Genomic DNA, 12,064 nt, shown 5'->3' with positions numbered 1-12,064 from the left:
ACTGTTTTCCTGGCCTAATTATTTTTTTGAGTTTTTTGTATTGAAAGATAATTGATTATATATATTTGTGGGGTACAGAAACGAATATCAATACATGTGTACAATTTGTGATAATCAAATCAGGATAATTAGTATACTCATGTTTACAAAACGTAATCAGTCTTTGTGGCCTTAACTATTTCTCGCCAATCCCCCTCCCCCTCCCCCTTTCCTACCTCTAATAATCACAGTTCTCTCTCTCCTTTTTTTTTGAAAGTTTAATGTATTATTATGATTGTTTGTTTCTTTCCTTTCTTTTCCTTCTTTCTTTATTTTAGCTCCCACTTATGAGTGAGTACATGCAATATTTCTCTTTCTGTGCCTGGCTTATTTTACTTAATATCATTTTCTCTAAGTTCATCCATGTTGCTGTGAATTGGCAGTATTTCATTCTTTTTTTTTATAACAGAGTAGTATTCCATTGAGTGTATATACCACATTTTCCTTATCCAGTCATTTGTTGTGGACATTGAAGTTGATTCCAACTCTTGGCTATTGTAAATAGAGCTGAAATAAACATGAGAGTGCAGGTATTCCTTTGACATGATTTCCATTCCTTTGGGTGTGTACCCAGCAATGAGATTGCTGGGTCATATGGCAGTTCTATCTGTAGTTGTTTAAGGAACCTTCATACTGTTTTGCATAATGGCTGCACTAATTTACAGTTCTAACAACAGTGTAAGAGGATTCCGCCTTCTCCACATCCTCGCCAGCATTTGTTATTCTCTGTCTTTTTGATAATAGCCAGTCTAACTGGGGTGAGATGATATCTCTTTGTGGTTTTGATTTGTATTTCCCTGATGCTGAGTGATGTGCATTTTTTCATGTGTCTGTTGGCCATTTGTATATCTTCATATGAAAAATGTCTATTCAGCTCCTTTGCTCATTTTTAAATTAGGTTACTTTTTTTTTTTTTTTTTTACTGTTGTTTGAGTTCTTTCTTTGTATATGCTGGATATTAATCCCTTGTTGGATGCATAGTTTGCAAATATTTCCTACCATTCTGTAGGTTATCTTTTTGCTCTGTAAATTGTTTCTTTTGCTGTGCAGAAGTTTTTTAGTTTGATATAATTCCATTTGTTTATTTTTTCTTTTGTTGCCTATGGTTTTGGGGTCATATTCATAAAATCTTTGCCCAGTCCTATATCCTGAAATGTTTCCCCTATGTTTTCTTCTAGGAGTTTTATAGTTTCAGGTATTATATTTAAGTCTTTAATCTATTTTGAGTTGATTTTGGTATGTGGTGAGAGGTATGGGTCTAGTTTTATTTTTCTACATATGGATTTCCAGTTTTCCCAGCACCATTTATTGAAGAAGCAGTTTTTTCCCCAGTGCGTGTTCTTGTTGCCTTCATCAAAGATCAGTTGGCTGTAAGTGTGTGGGTTGATTTCTGGGTTCTCTATTCTATTCCATTGGTCTGAGTGTTTTTATTGCCAGTAACATGCTGTTTTGGTTACTATATCTTTGAAGTATAGTATAGTTTGAATTCAGGGAGTGTTATGCCTCTGGTTTTATTTTTGTTGTTGTTCAGGATTGCTTTGGCCATTCAGGGCCTTTTGTTATTCCATATGAATGTTAGGATTGTTTTTTCTATTTCTGTGAAGAATGTCATTGGCATTTTGATGGGGATTGCATTGAACTGTTGATTTCTTTGGGTAGGATGGATATTTTTAGAATGTTAATTCTTCCAATCCAAGAGCATGGAATGTCTTTCCATCTTTTTGTATACTCTTTAATTTCTTTCAGCAATGATTTGTTCTTTTCATTGTAGAGATCTTTCATTTCTTTGGTGGAATTGATTCCTAGGTATTTCATTTTTTTGGTGACTATTTTAAATGGGCTTACTTTCTTGATTTCTTTTTCTGCTAGTTTGTTGTTGGAGTATAAAAACGTACTGGTTTTTGCATGTTGATTTATATCCTGCAACTTTACTGAAATCACTTACCAGCTCTAAGAGTTTTTTGTAGAGTCTTTAGGTTTTTCTATATACAGTATGATGTCATATGCAAACAGGGATAGTTTGACTTCTTTTCCAATCTGGATACCCTTTATTTCTTTCTCTTCCCTGATTGCTCTGGATAGTACTTCCAATACTATGTTAAATAGGAGTGGTCATAGCAGTCATCCTTATCTTTTTTCTTTCCTTAAGAGAAAAGCTTTTAGCTTTTCCCCATTCAGGATGATATTGGCAGTGGGTTGTTATATATGGCTTCTATTGTGTTGAGATACTTTCCTTCTCTGCCTAATTTGTTGAGTGTTTATCATGAAGGGACATCGAATTTTGTCAAATGCATTTTCTGTGTCTATTGAGGTAATCATATGGTTTTTGTCGTTGATTTAGTTGATGTGGTGTATTACATTTATTGGCTTGTGGATGTTGAACCATCCTTGCATCTCTAGGATGAATCCCACTTGATCATGGTGCATAATTTTTTTGATGTGTTGCTGTATTCTGATTGCTAATATTTTGTTGAGAATTTTTGCAGCTATGTTCATCAAAGATATTGTCCTGGCCTATTTTTTTACATTTTCTATGAATAAGTTTGTTTCATATTTTTTAAAAAATTATTTGCATTTACAAACCATTTATCCATCAAGCATTTATCAGATACTACATCTATAGAGCAGTGCAGTAGGTGTTGTGAGGGGCACACAAGAAGAGGTGTTAGGGTCTTCCCTCAAGGAAATTAAAGTCTAATTCTGAAGATAAAGAATATGATGGACAACCAAAGGACTATTAAGAAGGAATTGATAAATAAATGCAAGGTGGACTGCATGTGTGTATTATGGGAACATAGAGTTATAAGTGTGGTTGGGATAAGGAAGACTTCTTAGAAGTAAAATATAAGCTTTTTCTTAGATAGTTCTTAGGTAGTTTGTTAAAGTATGTGATTATGTTTGGAAATGGGTGGATTGTGATATTATGGGGAGTGCCAAGAATAGACCAGAAGAAATAAATGGTATGGGCCAAAACATGGAGATTAGAGTTGATAAAGTAATAGTTAGAAATGCCATGTTGGAAAATAGGTGGAGATGATTTTATGGGGTGGGGTTTAGATCTGATATAAGGAAGGGCTACTGTTAGTTCTTAAGCGATCAATTCGGAGATGTTTACTTGCAAAGACCTATCTCATTTCAAGATATTGGGTCAGGTATTGAGCAGTGAGACAACTCAGTGAAAATAGTGCGTTCTGTGAAAGATAAAATGTCATGGAAAAATTCATGATGTAGGCAGACCAAATGGGAGCCTGTTGTATCAATCAAGACAATGTTGGACTGAGATTGTTAACTCTAGTAATAACTTTGGAAATCGGGCTTCCAGTAGAGCAGTAGACCTTAGTAAAACAATATATGGCAGGAAAGAATACAGAAAAATCCTGTTAAATATGACATTGTGCTAGGCCAACATAAACTTTTCATGGCAAATTTTTCCCCACTTTACTGAAGGTACCTTTGTCACACCACCAAGTTAAGAATTACTCAATAATAATCATCTTTGGTAACTATCTTTATTAAGCATTTACTGTGTCCCAGGCACTGTGCCAGGTTCTTTGCATGTAATACCTTATTTAATCTTCAAAACAACCTTGTGAGGCAGGTGGTATTATCCCTGTGTTATAAGTTCCGTTTCTCATAGAAAATAAATAACTTGTCTGAGTTCACAGAGCTAACTAGGCTTAGGGTCAGGGTTTGAACACAGATATGTTAATTCTGAAGGCTGTGCTCTTAACCATTGTGTTGATTTGCTTCTAAAATACAATACTCCTGTCTGCCTTGAATTCTCATGTACATGTAACATGTACATGTACATGTAACATTACCTCCTAAACCCTGAAATCTTTGTGTGGACTTTTCAAATTTTAATTATGTTTTATATTGTATGGATACCTTAACAGATGAATGTTTAATGTCTAGGTAACATAAGGCAAAGTATATACTGAACTTGATAAGATAAAAGGGTTCAAGGAATAAAAATTGACATGAAAAGTTAAAGCAATATAAAAATGTAGCAGGGTAGAATTATCAAAAGCATGGTGTTGATTATTATTATAATTTCTTATTAGTCAAGATTTGCATGAAGATGTTGAAGAAGCTGGTGCACTGCAGAAAAATCATGCTTCTGTAACATCTACAAACTCCATGGAAGCTGCAGATTCTGCCTGCCTGCCTACAGAAGATAAGTCATTAAGCACTGTGAGCTGTGAAATGCCCGCAGACCAAACTTCAAGCAGTGATCCAGAGAGTGCCCTAGAAGTAAATGATGCTGAGGTGACAGGGGAGAAAGAAAACCATTGTGATGATAAAACTTGTGTGCCGTCAACTTCAGAAGAAGAAACAAGTGAAAATGTGCCTCCAGCAGAAGATACTGCAGAGCAACCAAAGAAAAATAGGATTACTTACTCGCAAATTATTAAAGAAGGCAGGAGATTTAATATTGATTTGGTATCAAAGGTAAATATCAATTTTAGCCATCTTATCATGGAACAACACTAACTTCTAATTAATTGAAAATAGCATCTGGACCCATACATTCAGTTTTCATAATTTTATTCTCTGAGGTGCAGAGCATTTGTTTTATAAAGAAATAGCCAGAAGTTTATAATCAATTAAAATATTTTTAAATATAGATTAAAAACATTAAAATGCCCACATTAAAATGCTTTCAATGTGTTTTTAATCAATAATTAAATAATACTTTTGTACTTGAAGAATACTTTTCTTCTAGAGCACATAGTCCATCCTGATAGTCTCCTAGTGCATGGACACTATGAATTCTGTCAAAAGAAGAAATCTAATGAACCTGTTTACAAATCCATCTTATTTACAGTTAATTTACATCAATGTTGTTTAGCCTTTATGTGTAGTAAGTGTTTTAGCATCTGTGTGATGATGAATATTCTGAACAAACCAGTGCAATTTTGAAAATCATGTATTCAGGTTTGAGGGCTTCAGAGGAAATGTAATAGTGGTGGGGTAGGGAGTCTGGGAAGAATGCCACTGTCTGCAGTTATGTTTCTATCCTGAACTCTATCATTAGTTCATTGTGACTTCAGAGGAGGTCCCTGGGTCTTAGAAGAGTACAGTGTTGCATTGGGTTTATAGGAAGCAAGTCTATTTTAGTGCAAATGAATAGAAAACCAGTAAAATAAAGGATCACGGGCCTTAAAGGGTTACAGTACAGGGCTGGGTAAAAGTAGAGAAAAACAGAGACCAAATCCAGTCTCATAAATTGAGGGCAAACAGCGAGGAATTAAAAAGTGAGAGAAAGTAGTGAATAACATCAGAGTTGCCTCAAAACTAGGCTTCTCTGTTTAATGTGCTTTCTTCAAGTTCCAAGTGATAGGAGAAAGAGAGGGATCAATGAATGTATGCCCCTCACAGTTTGCTGACACAGTCCCATGTCCTCATATTTCTGTTCTCTTTGAACTTGATGCCTGCTAATATGAATATCTTTTTACTGTCCATTTTTCTTTCTATCATATAGCACTCTGTGTCTGTGTCAAGGTCTGAGTTGGCTACTGCCTTGGTCCTACTTCATATTTCTACACCATCTGTTCCATCTTCTCCATATGCTTTGATACTGCCAAACTTTGAAATCTAGCATTCTTTCCATGTTACCTTGGCTGTTTGTCTCTGGATAGAAATTTAATCCTAGCTCACTAATTATTTTCTTGTTATAAACAGTGCTCCATGAAATAAGTTAAAAAACAAAACAAACTGAAGTAGTCAAATAACAACTGGGCTCTGTTCTGAAATTTTCATTTTGAATTACACGGTAGTTACTTGGGATTTGAAATGCCTTACCTAAGAAATGATGATGTAAATGTGGTTGAAAATCAAGGCTATTTCATAAAAGTCTGTAGCCCTTATGTTAGCTGAAATATAGCATATGTCTGGCAAAGGAAAATGGTGGAAGATTGTGCTGTTTCAGTTGTAAAAATTAGTGTAGAAAATTATTCAGTTGTATAAGAAAATGAGCACTGGTTGTGGGCGGAAAAAGACAATTTAATTAGAAGCTGAGACATGTGAGGAGACTGAAGGAGATTTCTGGATATTTTCATGGGTTTGAATAATTAGTAATTCTGATTTTCTTGGGTTAAATAAAAAACAAATGTGTCTAAAGGCAGTTGACTTAGGCAGTTGTGCTTTGTCATGCATAGTTTTCATGGGTTCATATATCTAAAAAGAAACCAATTCTCATGTATTGTACGCATTCTACAAAAGTAGAAGTATCTAAAGAATGTAAAACCATAGTAATATAGGAGGTTTATTGTCATTTTTTAAAATGTTAGTCATTTAGTGAACATTTATTCAGTGCCTACTGGATGGAAAGCAGTTTATTTATTCCATGTTATTGGGGCAGTTGATCACTTCTTGGAAATTTCATTTGTTCTGATAATTGCAGTTATCACATTTAAGTTTAGGATGATTGCCAAATATCTATTTTACATCCTACCCTCTCTCCTAAAATCTAGTTTGATATCTACAAACTACTTGACATTTCTACAAGCAATCCACCTCAAAGGTATCATGGTATAATCAACAAATACTGTGGGACTTTACCCTTTACATAACACATCTGTGTATATATCCTTTTTAAAAAGTAATAGTTGAGGGTTGGTTAAAGAAAATACATACAAGTATAGTGTTATACTTCTCAGACTAATAGAGAAGATGATCAATGATGAAATTATTACAGACAATTAAAACTCATTTCTGAGTAAATCCAGACCCTTAATAATTATGTAACCAACATGCCAAGTGAAGCAAAAATTGTTAATTATTAAATGTAGTTCCCATTATTTTAATCAAATTGAAGTTTCTTTAGCATCTCATCACTGCAAAATTGCTATGGTAGATCCCTCAGAGAGTGGTGAAAAAGAGGCTTCGGTTTAAGTATGGTATACATTTGTTATTTCTGAGCTTCAAAAACAAACCTAGTATAATTTTAATTGAAATTTGTTTTCACTCCAGTGATATCTTAAATGCATTGTTTTTAAGCTGTCATTAAATCTTAAGCTTTATTAGATCTTAGTAAATGAAAATACATTTTTATGCTTTATATATTTTGTATATATGTATTTAATTATTATGCCTACTGAACAATCTTTGAATCTTAAGTGTTTGTTTTTAAACAAATGAGGTTTTTGAAGTATTTCTTTTTTATATTGTAGAATTAAGACTTGGTAATGTATTCTTAAAAACATGGGGTGTATAATTTGTGTAGTGTGTTAGGCAGAAGGTAATGAAGTAACATGCCGTATTTAGTCAGGGTATTCGGATTAGTTTCAAAAATAGTGATGTCAATTTTGTTTGTTCTACACAATGCTGAACTAATATAACAGTTTCTAAAATTTCACTTAACTAATATTGATTTATGGAAAGTCTTTAATGTCCTCTTGGATACTCAGATTAATGGTTTAGATTGGTTTTTGAGATTCTCTTTTTCTTTATATAATAAACCTAATTTTATTTTATTTTTCCCACTTATTATAGATGTAACATTTACATTTTTAACATGTATTGAGTTATAGACATTATTTAAAGGTATCTTGATAGTGGAAATAGCCAAATCGAGATAGTACTGTTTAAATGATTGTTTTTGTCTCTCTAGTATTAGTTATGAGAGACGTTGAAAGATTAAATGAATCACTCACGTACATGCCAGCAATAACCATCATCCTCACTTCTTGAGAAAGACATATCTCATATAAACCTAGAATGCTTAGGAATTCAGAAGGACCTTACAATTTTATTCTTTCAGTGAAAATGTATCACAAATCTATTCCTGTTTTGGTGGGGGGGGGGGGGGGGGAATCCACCAGGCTGATTTCTTATAACCACCTGGTTTTATATAGGTCTACAATCCCTTAGCTAAAACCCTTAGGGCCTGGTGTGTTCTGTCATTCAGATTTTTAAAAAATATTTTAGAAAGTAATACAGTGTAGGGGCTGGCCAGTTAGCTCACTTGGTGCTAATAACACCAAGGTCAAGGGTTTGGATCCCCATACTAGCCAGATGTCAAAAAAAAAAAAAAAAAAAAAAGTAGGTAATACAGTGCATATGCTGATATGCTGTGCATTATGTAACATTCTTAGCAGTCTGAGTTTCTCTATAAGTAAACACATTACTATTTCTGTGGTGAGATGTATTCACATTAAGTGGGACAAACAAAGAAGAGGCTTGTAACAGTTTGGATCAGGTTTTGCTGCTGAACAAATGATGAAAAACTTGGATTGCAGAGTTTTTTGGATTTTGAATTTCAGATAATCAATTGTGAACCCGTAATAAATTGAGTTATGTATTATGTATACCTATAATATTTATAGGTAATACTTTTTACAAGTAATTTAAAATATAAAAAATTATATTTAGTGTTTACTAATTTTTCCACTGTTTCACCTTTTATCTTATCCTCTGAAATATTTTCTTTGTACAGCTGCTGTATTCTCGAGGATTGCTAATTGATCTTCTAATCAAATCTAATGTTAGTCGATATGCAGAGTTTAAAAATGTTACCAGGATTCTTGCATTTCGAGAAGGAAGAGTGGAACAGGTACTATGCTTATCAAGTATTGTAACTGAATATGAGCTTAAGTTATTATGGTTCACTTTGGAAGAGTAAGCAAATAAGATTGTGATTTTCCTGGTAAAGCAGTAAATTCTAATCCTGCATTGTGATTTACAAATGTTAATGGTTAGGTCTGCTCAATTAAAATTTCTAGTGCTGATTTTCTCATGAGTTATTCCACAGCTTTATGTGTTGGTATTGAGCAAGTGTTAGTTTCAGGTACCACTGCTAGATCTGAGCTGTTGTTGTTCCCTGTTAGGGGTGACATGCCATTGGCCTTTTAATGGCATGAGGAGCAACTTGGCAGAATTAAGAAAGCTTGCATGTTAATTAGCTCTGAAGTTAACAGAGATGCCATTAGAACTGATGGAAGGTAATGTGAAGCAGCCTGACTAGAATGGAAATAATAATCCTGTTATACGTAAAGGAAAAAAATGTAATTTGGAATACTTGTTATCACTAGGAAGCAGTTTTTTAACTTACAGTCTTAATATTTTTCAGGTTCCTTGTTCCAGAGCAGATGTCTTTAATAGCAAACAGCTTACTATGGTAGAAAAGCGAATGCTAATGAAATTTCTTACATTTTGTATGGAGTATGAGGAACATCCTGATGACTATAAAGGTATATTGTTTTCCATTAAATTGTGTTCTCCAGTTATATGAACTTTCTTATTAATATGCTTGCTCTGATTTAGTGAACTACTTATTAGTGTTTTAAAATGCATCCTAACTCTGCATTATCTAATTGATTAGCCATTAGCAACATGTAGCTATTTAAATTATTTAAAGTTAATATTAAAAATTCATTTTTTCAATCATACTAGCTACATTTCAAGTGCTCAATAGCCACATGTGGCTAGTGGCTACTGTAGCTACGGTGCAGATATTTTCATCATTGCAGGAATGCTGTGCTAGATTTTAATTTTTATTCATGTTAATTAAATATTGCTGCCAACTGGTTCTTCATAAATGGTATTCCTTTTTCGTTATTGCATTATTTTTTCTCATCAGTAAGAAAAAAAAGAACTGTACCTTGTCATTATTCAGGAATGCTTTTGCTTGGAATCTTGAGCTATTTGTTTTGATTGATTTTTTTAAAAAAGGCTAGATGGTTTATGGGGAAAATTACTGTATTCAGAGAAGACATGGCTTCTGGTCTTGGCTTTGACCCATCCCAACGTATGATCTGGGGCCAGTTACTTCACAGATTGTTGAAAATTGAGTATACCATTTTTAGTATCAGAGCTATATGCTTTAAGTGTATACCTTATTGCAGGGGGATACATTATCCAAAATTGGAATACGCTGTTGATAATTCATTTATAAAGTTACAATGAGAACTGCAGCAGTATGTTTTTTCTCAATGGAATAATTCTTGCTCTGAGTCTAATTATTGCTCTGAAAGTTTTAAGTCCACTAGATACTACCAAGTTGTTCTCCATGGTGGCTGTGTAAACTTATATTCTCTCAGTAAATTTTTAAAAATTTATTTAAATTATTTTCATAATTGTCATGGGATTGTATTTCCTACCACTGACAGTCCAATTACATTGTTTTCTGTTCTTGGTTTAAAGGAGTAGTTTTTATAGGTCTCTTATGTTTTGATATATCAGTAAGACTGATTCCAGTAGCCACACAAATTAATTTCATTACTTTTTAGTGATAGTTCATTGTTCTAAGTTTTAGTAAGAAGTATACATTTTACAAAAGTCACATATTACTTTGTTATTTTCATCAATAAATTTCTTTTTTATTTAATTTGCAAATGCAGTTACTGGAATTCTACAGTTTTAATAATAAAGTGAGATTATTGCCCACCATAGTAACTCATTGAGTTATTTCATTAACTCTAGTTTTTTAAATCTGAAAATATTAAACAAAAGATTCATCATTTAAAGCTTGAAAATTGTGCCGTCAGTCCAGTTAGGATAGTGAGATTGTTTCTAGTTTTTTCCTAAGATCAATGGTCACTATCAAAAATTGAATAATAATACCACCTCTGTCCTTTGTGAAATCTTTTAAACAGCCTTGATCTCATTTTTGTGTGGGTGGTTTTAGGTAGAAATTTAGTTCTGATTTTAATTGATAAATTTTCATCTATCTTTTCATAGCCTGCGAGGAGATGACATTTTCTGAATATTTAAAAACTCAAAAATTAACCCCCAACCTCCAATATTTTGTCCTGCATTCTATTGCAATGATATCAGAGACAGCCAGCAGTACCATAGATGGTCTCAAAGCTACCAAAAACTTTCTCCACTGTCTTGGGCGGTATGGCAACACTCCATTTTTATTTCCTTTATATGGCCAAGGAGAACTCCCCCAGTGTTTCTGCAGGTAAGTTTGGCATTCATTCTCTTGTCTCTTCTGCAGGTGATACTTGAATAATAGGTGAAAATTAGATAGATAAAAATAAGATTTATTCAAGATTTAGTACTGAAAGCATAGACTTCTACTTTTTTTTTTTTTTTTTTGTGACCGGTAAGGGGATCACAACCCTTGGCTTGGTGTCCTCACACTGCGCTCAGCCAGTGAGTGCACTGGCCATCCCTATATAGGATCCGAACCAGCGGCGGGAGCGCCGCTGCGCTCCCAGCGCCGCACTCTCCCGAGTGAGCCACCTAGACTTCTACTTTTTTATAATCTGTTTACCTGCCTACCTACCCACCTAAATGATATATTCAGTATAGCTTGATTTTGAGCTTTATGAAAATAGAGCTTTATAAAATTACTGTAAATTCCTTTTTGTACTCAATATTATGTTTCAAAACACTATCCAAAGCATCATTCTTATGTATAATTATAGTTAATTTTCATTGCTCTATAGCATTCCATTGTGAATACACCACAGTCTTTTATTCCATTTTTCTGTTGATGCACACGTTTCCAGGTTTTTTTGTTGTTAACATCCTTGTGTATGTTTTAAGATATACATGTTCAAGAGTTTCTCTAGGATACATGTCTTGGATTGGAATTCCTGAGTCATGGGGTATGTGAATGTTTAACACTTCATAACATAGTACCCAATTATTTCTCCAGAGGGTCGTACCAGTTACATCCTTCAAGCAATATATAAGAATATCAATAGCTCTATGTATTTGCCAACATTTTTTAATTTTTGTCAATCTAATTCACATAAAATATCATTGCATTGTATTTTTAAATTTTTTTTCTTACTGAAACGTATTGATTGTATATATTTTGGGGGTAGAGAGTTATATTTCAATACATGTACACAATGTATGATCTATTAAGGGTAATTAGCATATTCATCATTGCAAACTTACTCATATTTCCTTGTTGTGTGAACATTTGCCCTCCTCTCTGCTGTCGTTTGGTAACATGCAGTAAATCATTGTTAATTATAGATTCCTGGGTCGACTGCACACCGTAGACTTATTTTTCCTATCTAGTTGTGATTTTGCGCCCATTAGCCAGCCTCTTACTGTCCTC

The 12,064-nt window shown here is 33.6% G+C and overlaps 1 protein-coding gene across 1 annotated transcript in view; it reads left to right on the top strand.

The window, feature by feature from the left end:
• Positions 1–12,064, top strand: part of CHM (CHM Rab escort protein) — a 176,679-nt gene that overhangs the window by 73,460 nt on the left and 91,155 nt on the right. The window contains exons 5-8 of the mRNA XM_063083178.1: positions 4,104–4,491; positions 8,480–8,596; positions 9,113–9,233; positions 10,723–10,948. Of these exons, the coding sequence (XP_062939248.1) occupies positions 4,104–4,491; positions 8,480–8,596; positions 9,113–9,233; positions 10,723–10,948 (852 nt within the window). The remainder of the gene's footprint in view (positions 1–4,103; positions 4,492–8,479; positions 8,597–9,112; positions 9,234–10,722; positions 10,949–12,064) is intronic.

This window comes from Cynocephalus volans, chromosome X, assembly GCF_027409185.1.
Source record: "Cynocephalus volans isolate mCynVol1 chromosome X, mCynVol1.pri, whole genome shotgun sequence".
NCBI classification, from domain to species: Eukaryota; Metazoa; Chordata; class Mammalia; order Dermoptera; family Cynocephalidae; genus Cynocephalus; species Cynocephalus volans.
This window is presented reverse-complemented; position numbering and strand designations above follow the sequence as displayed.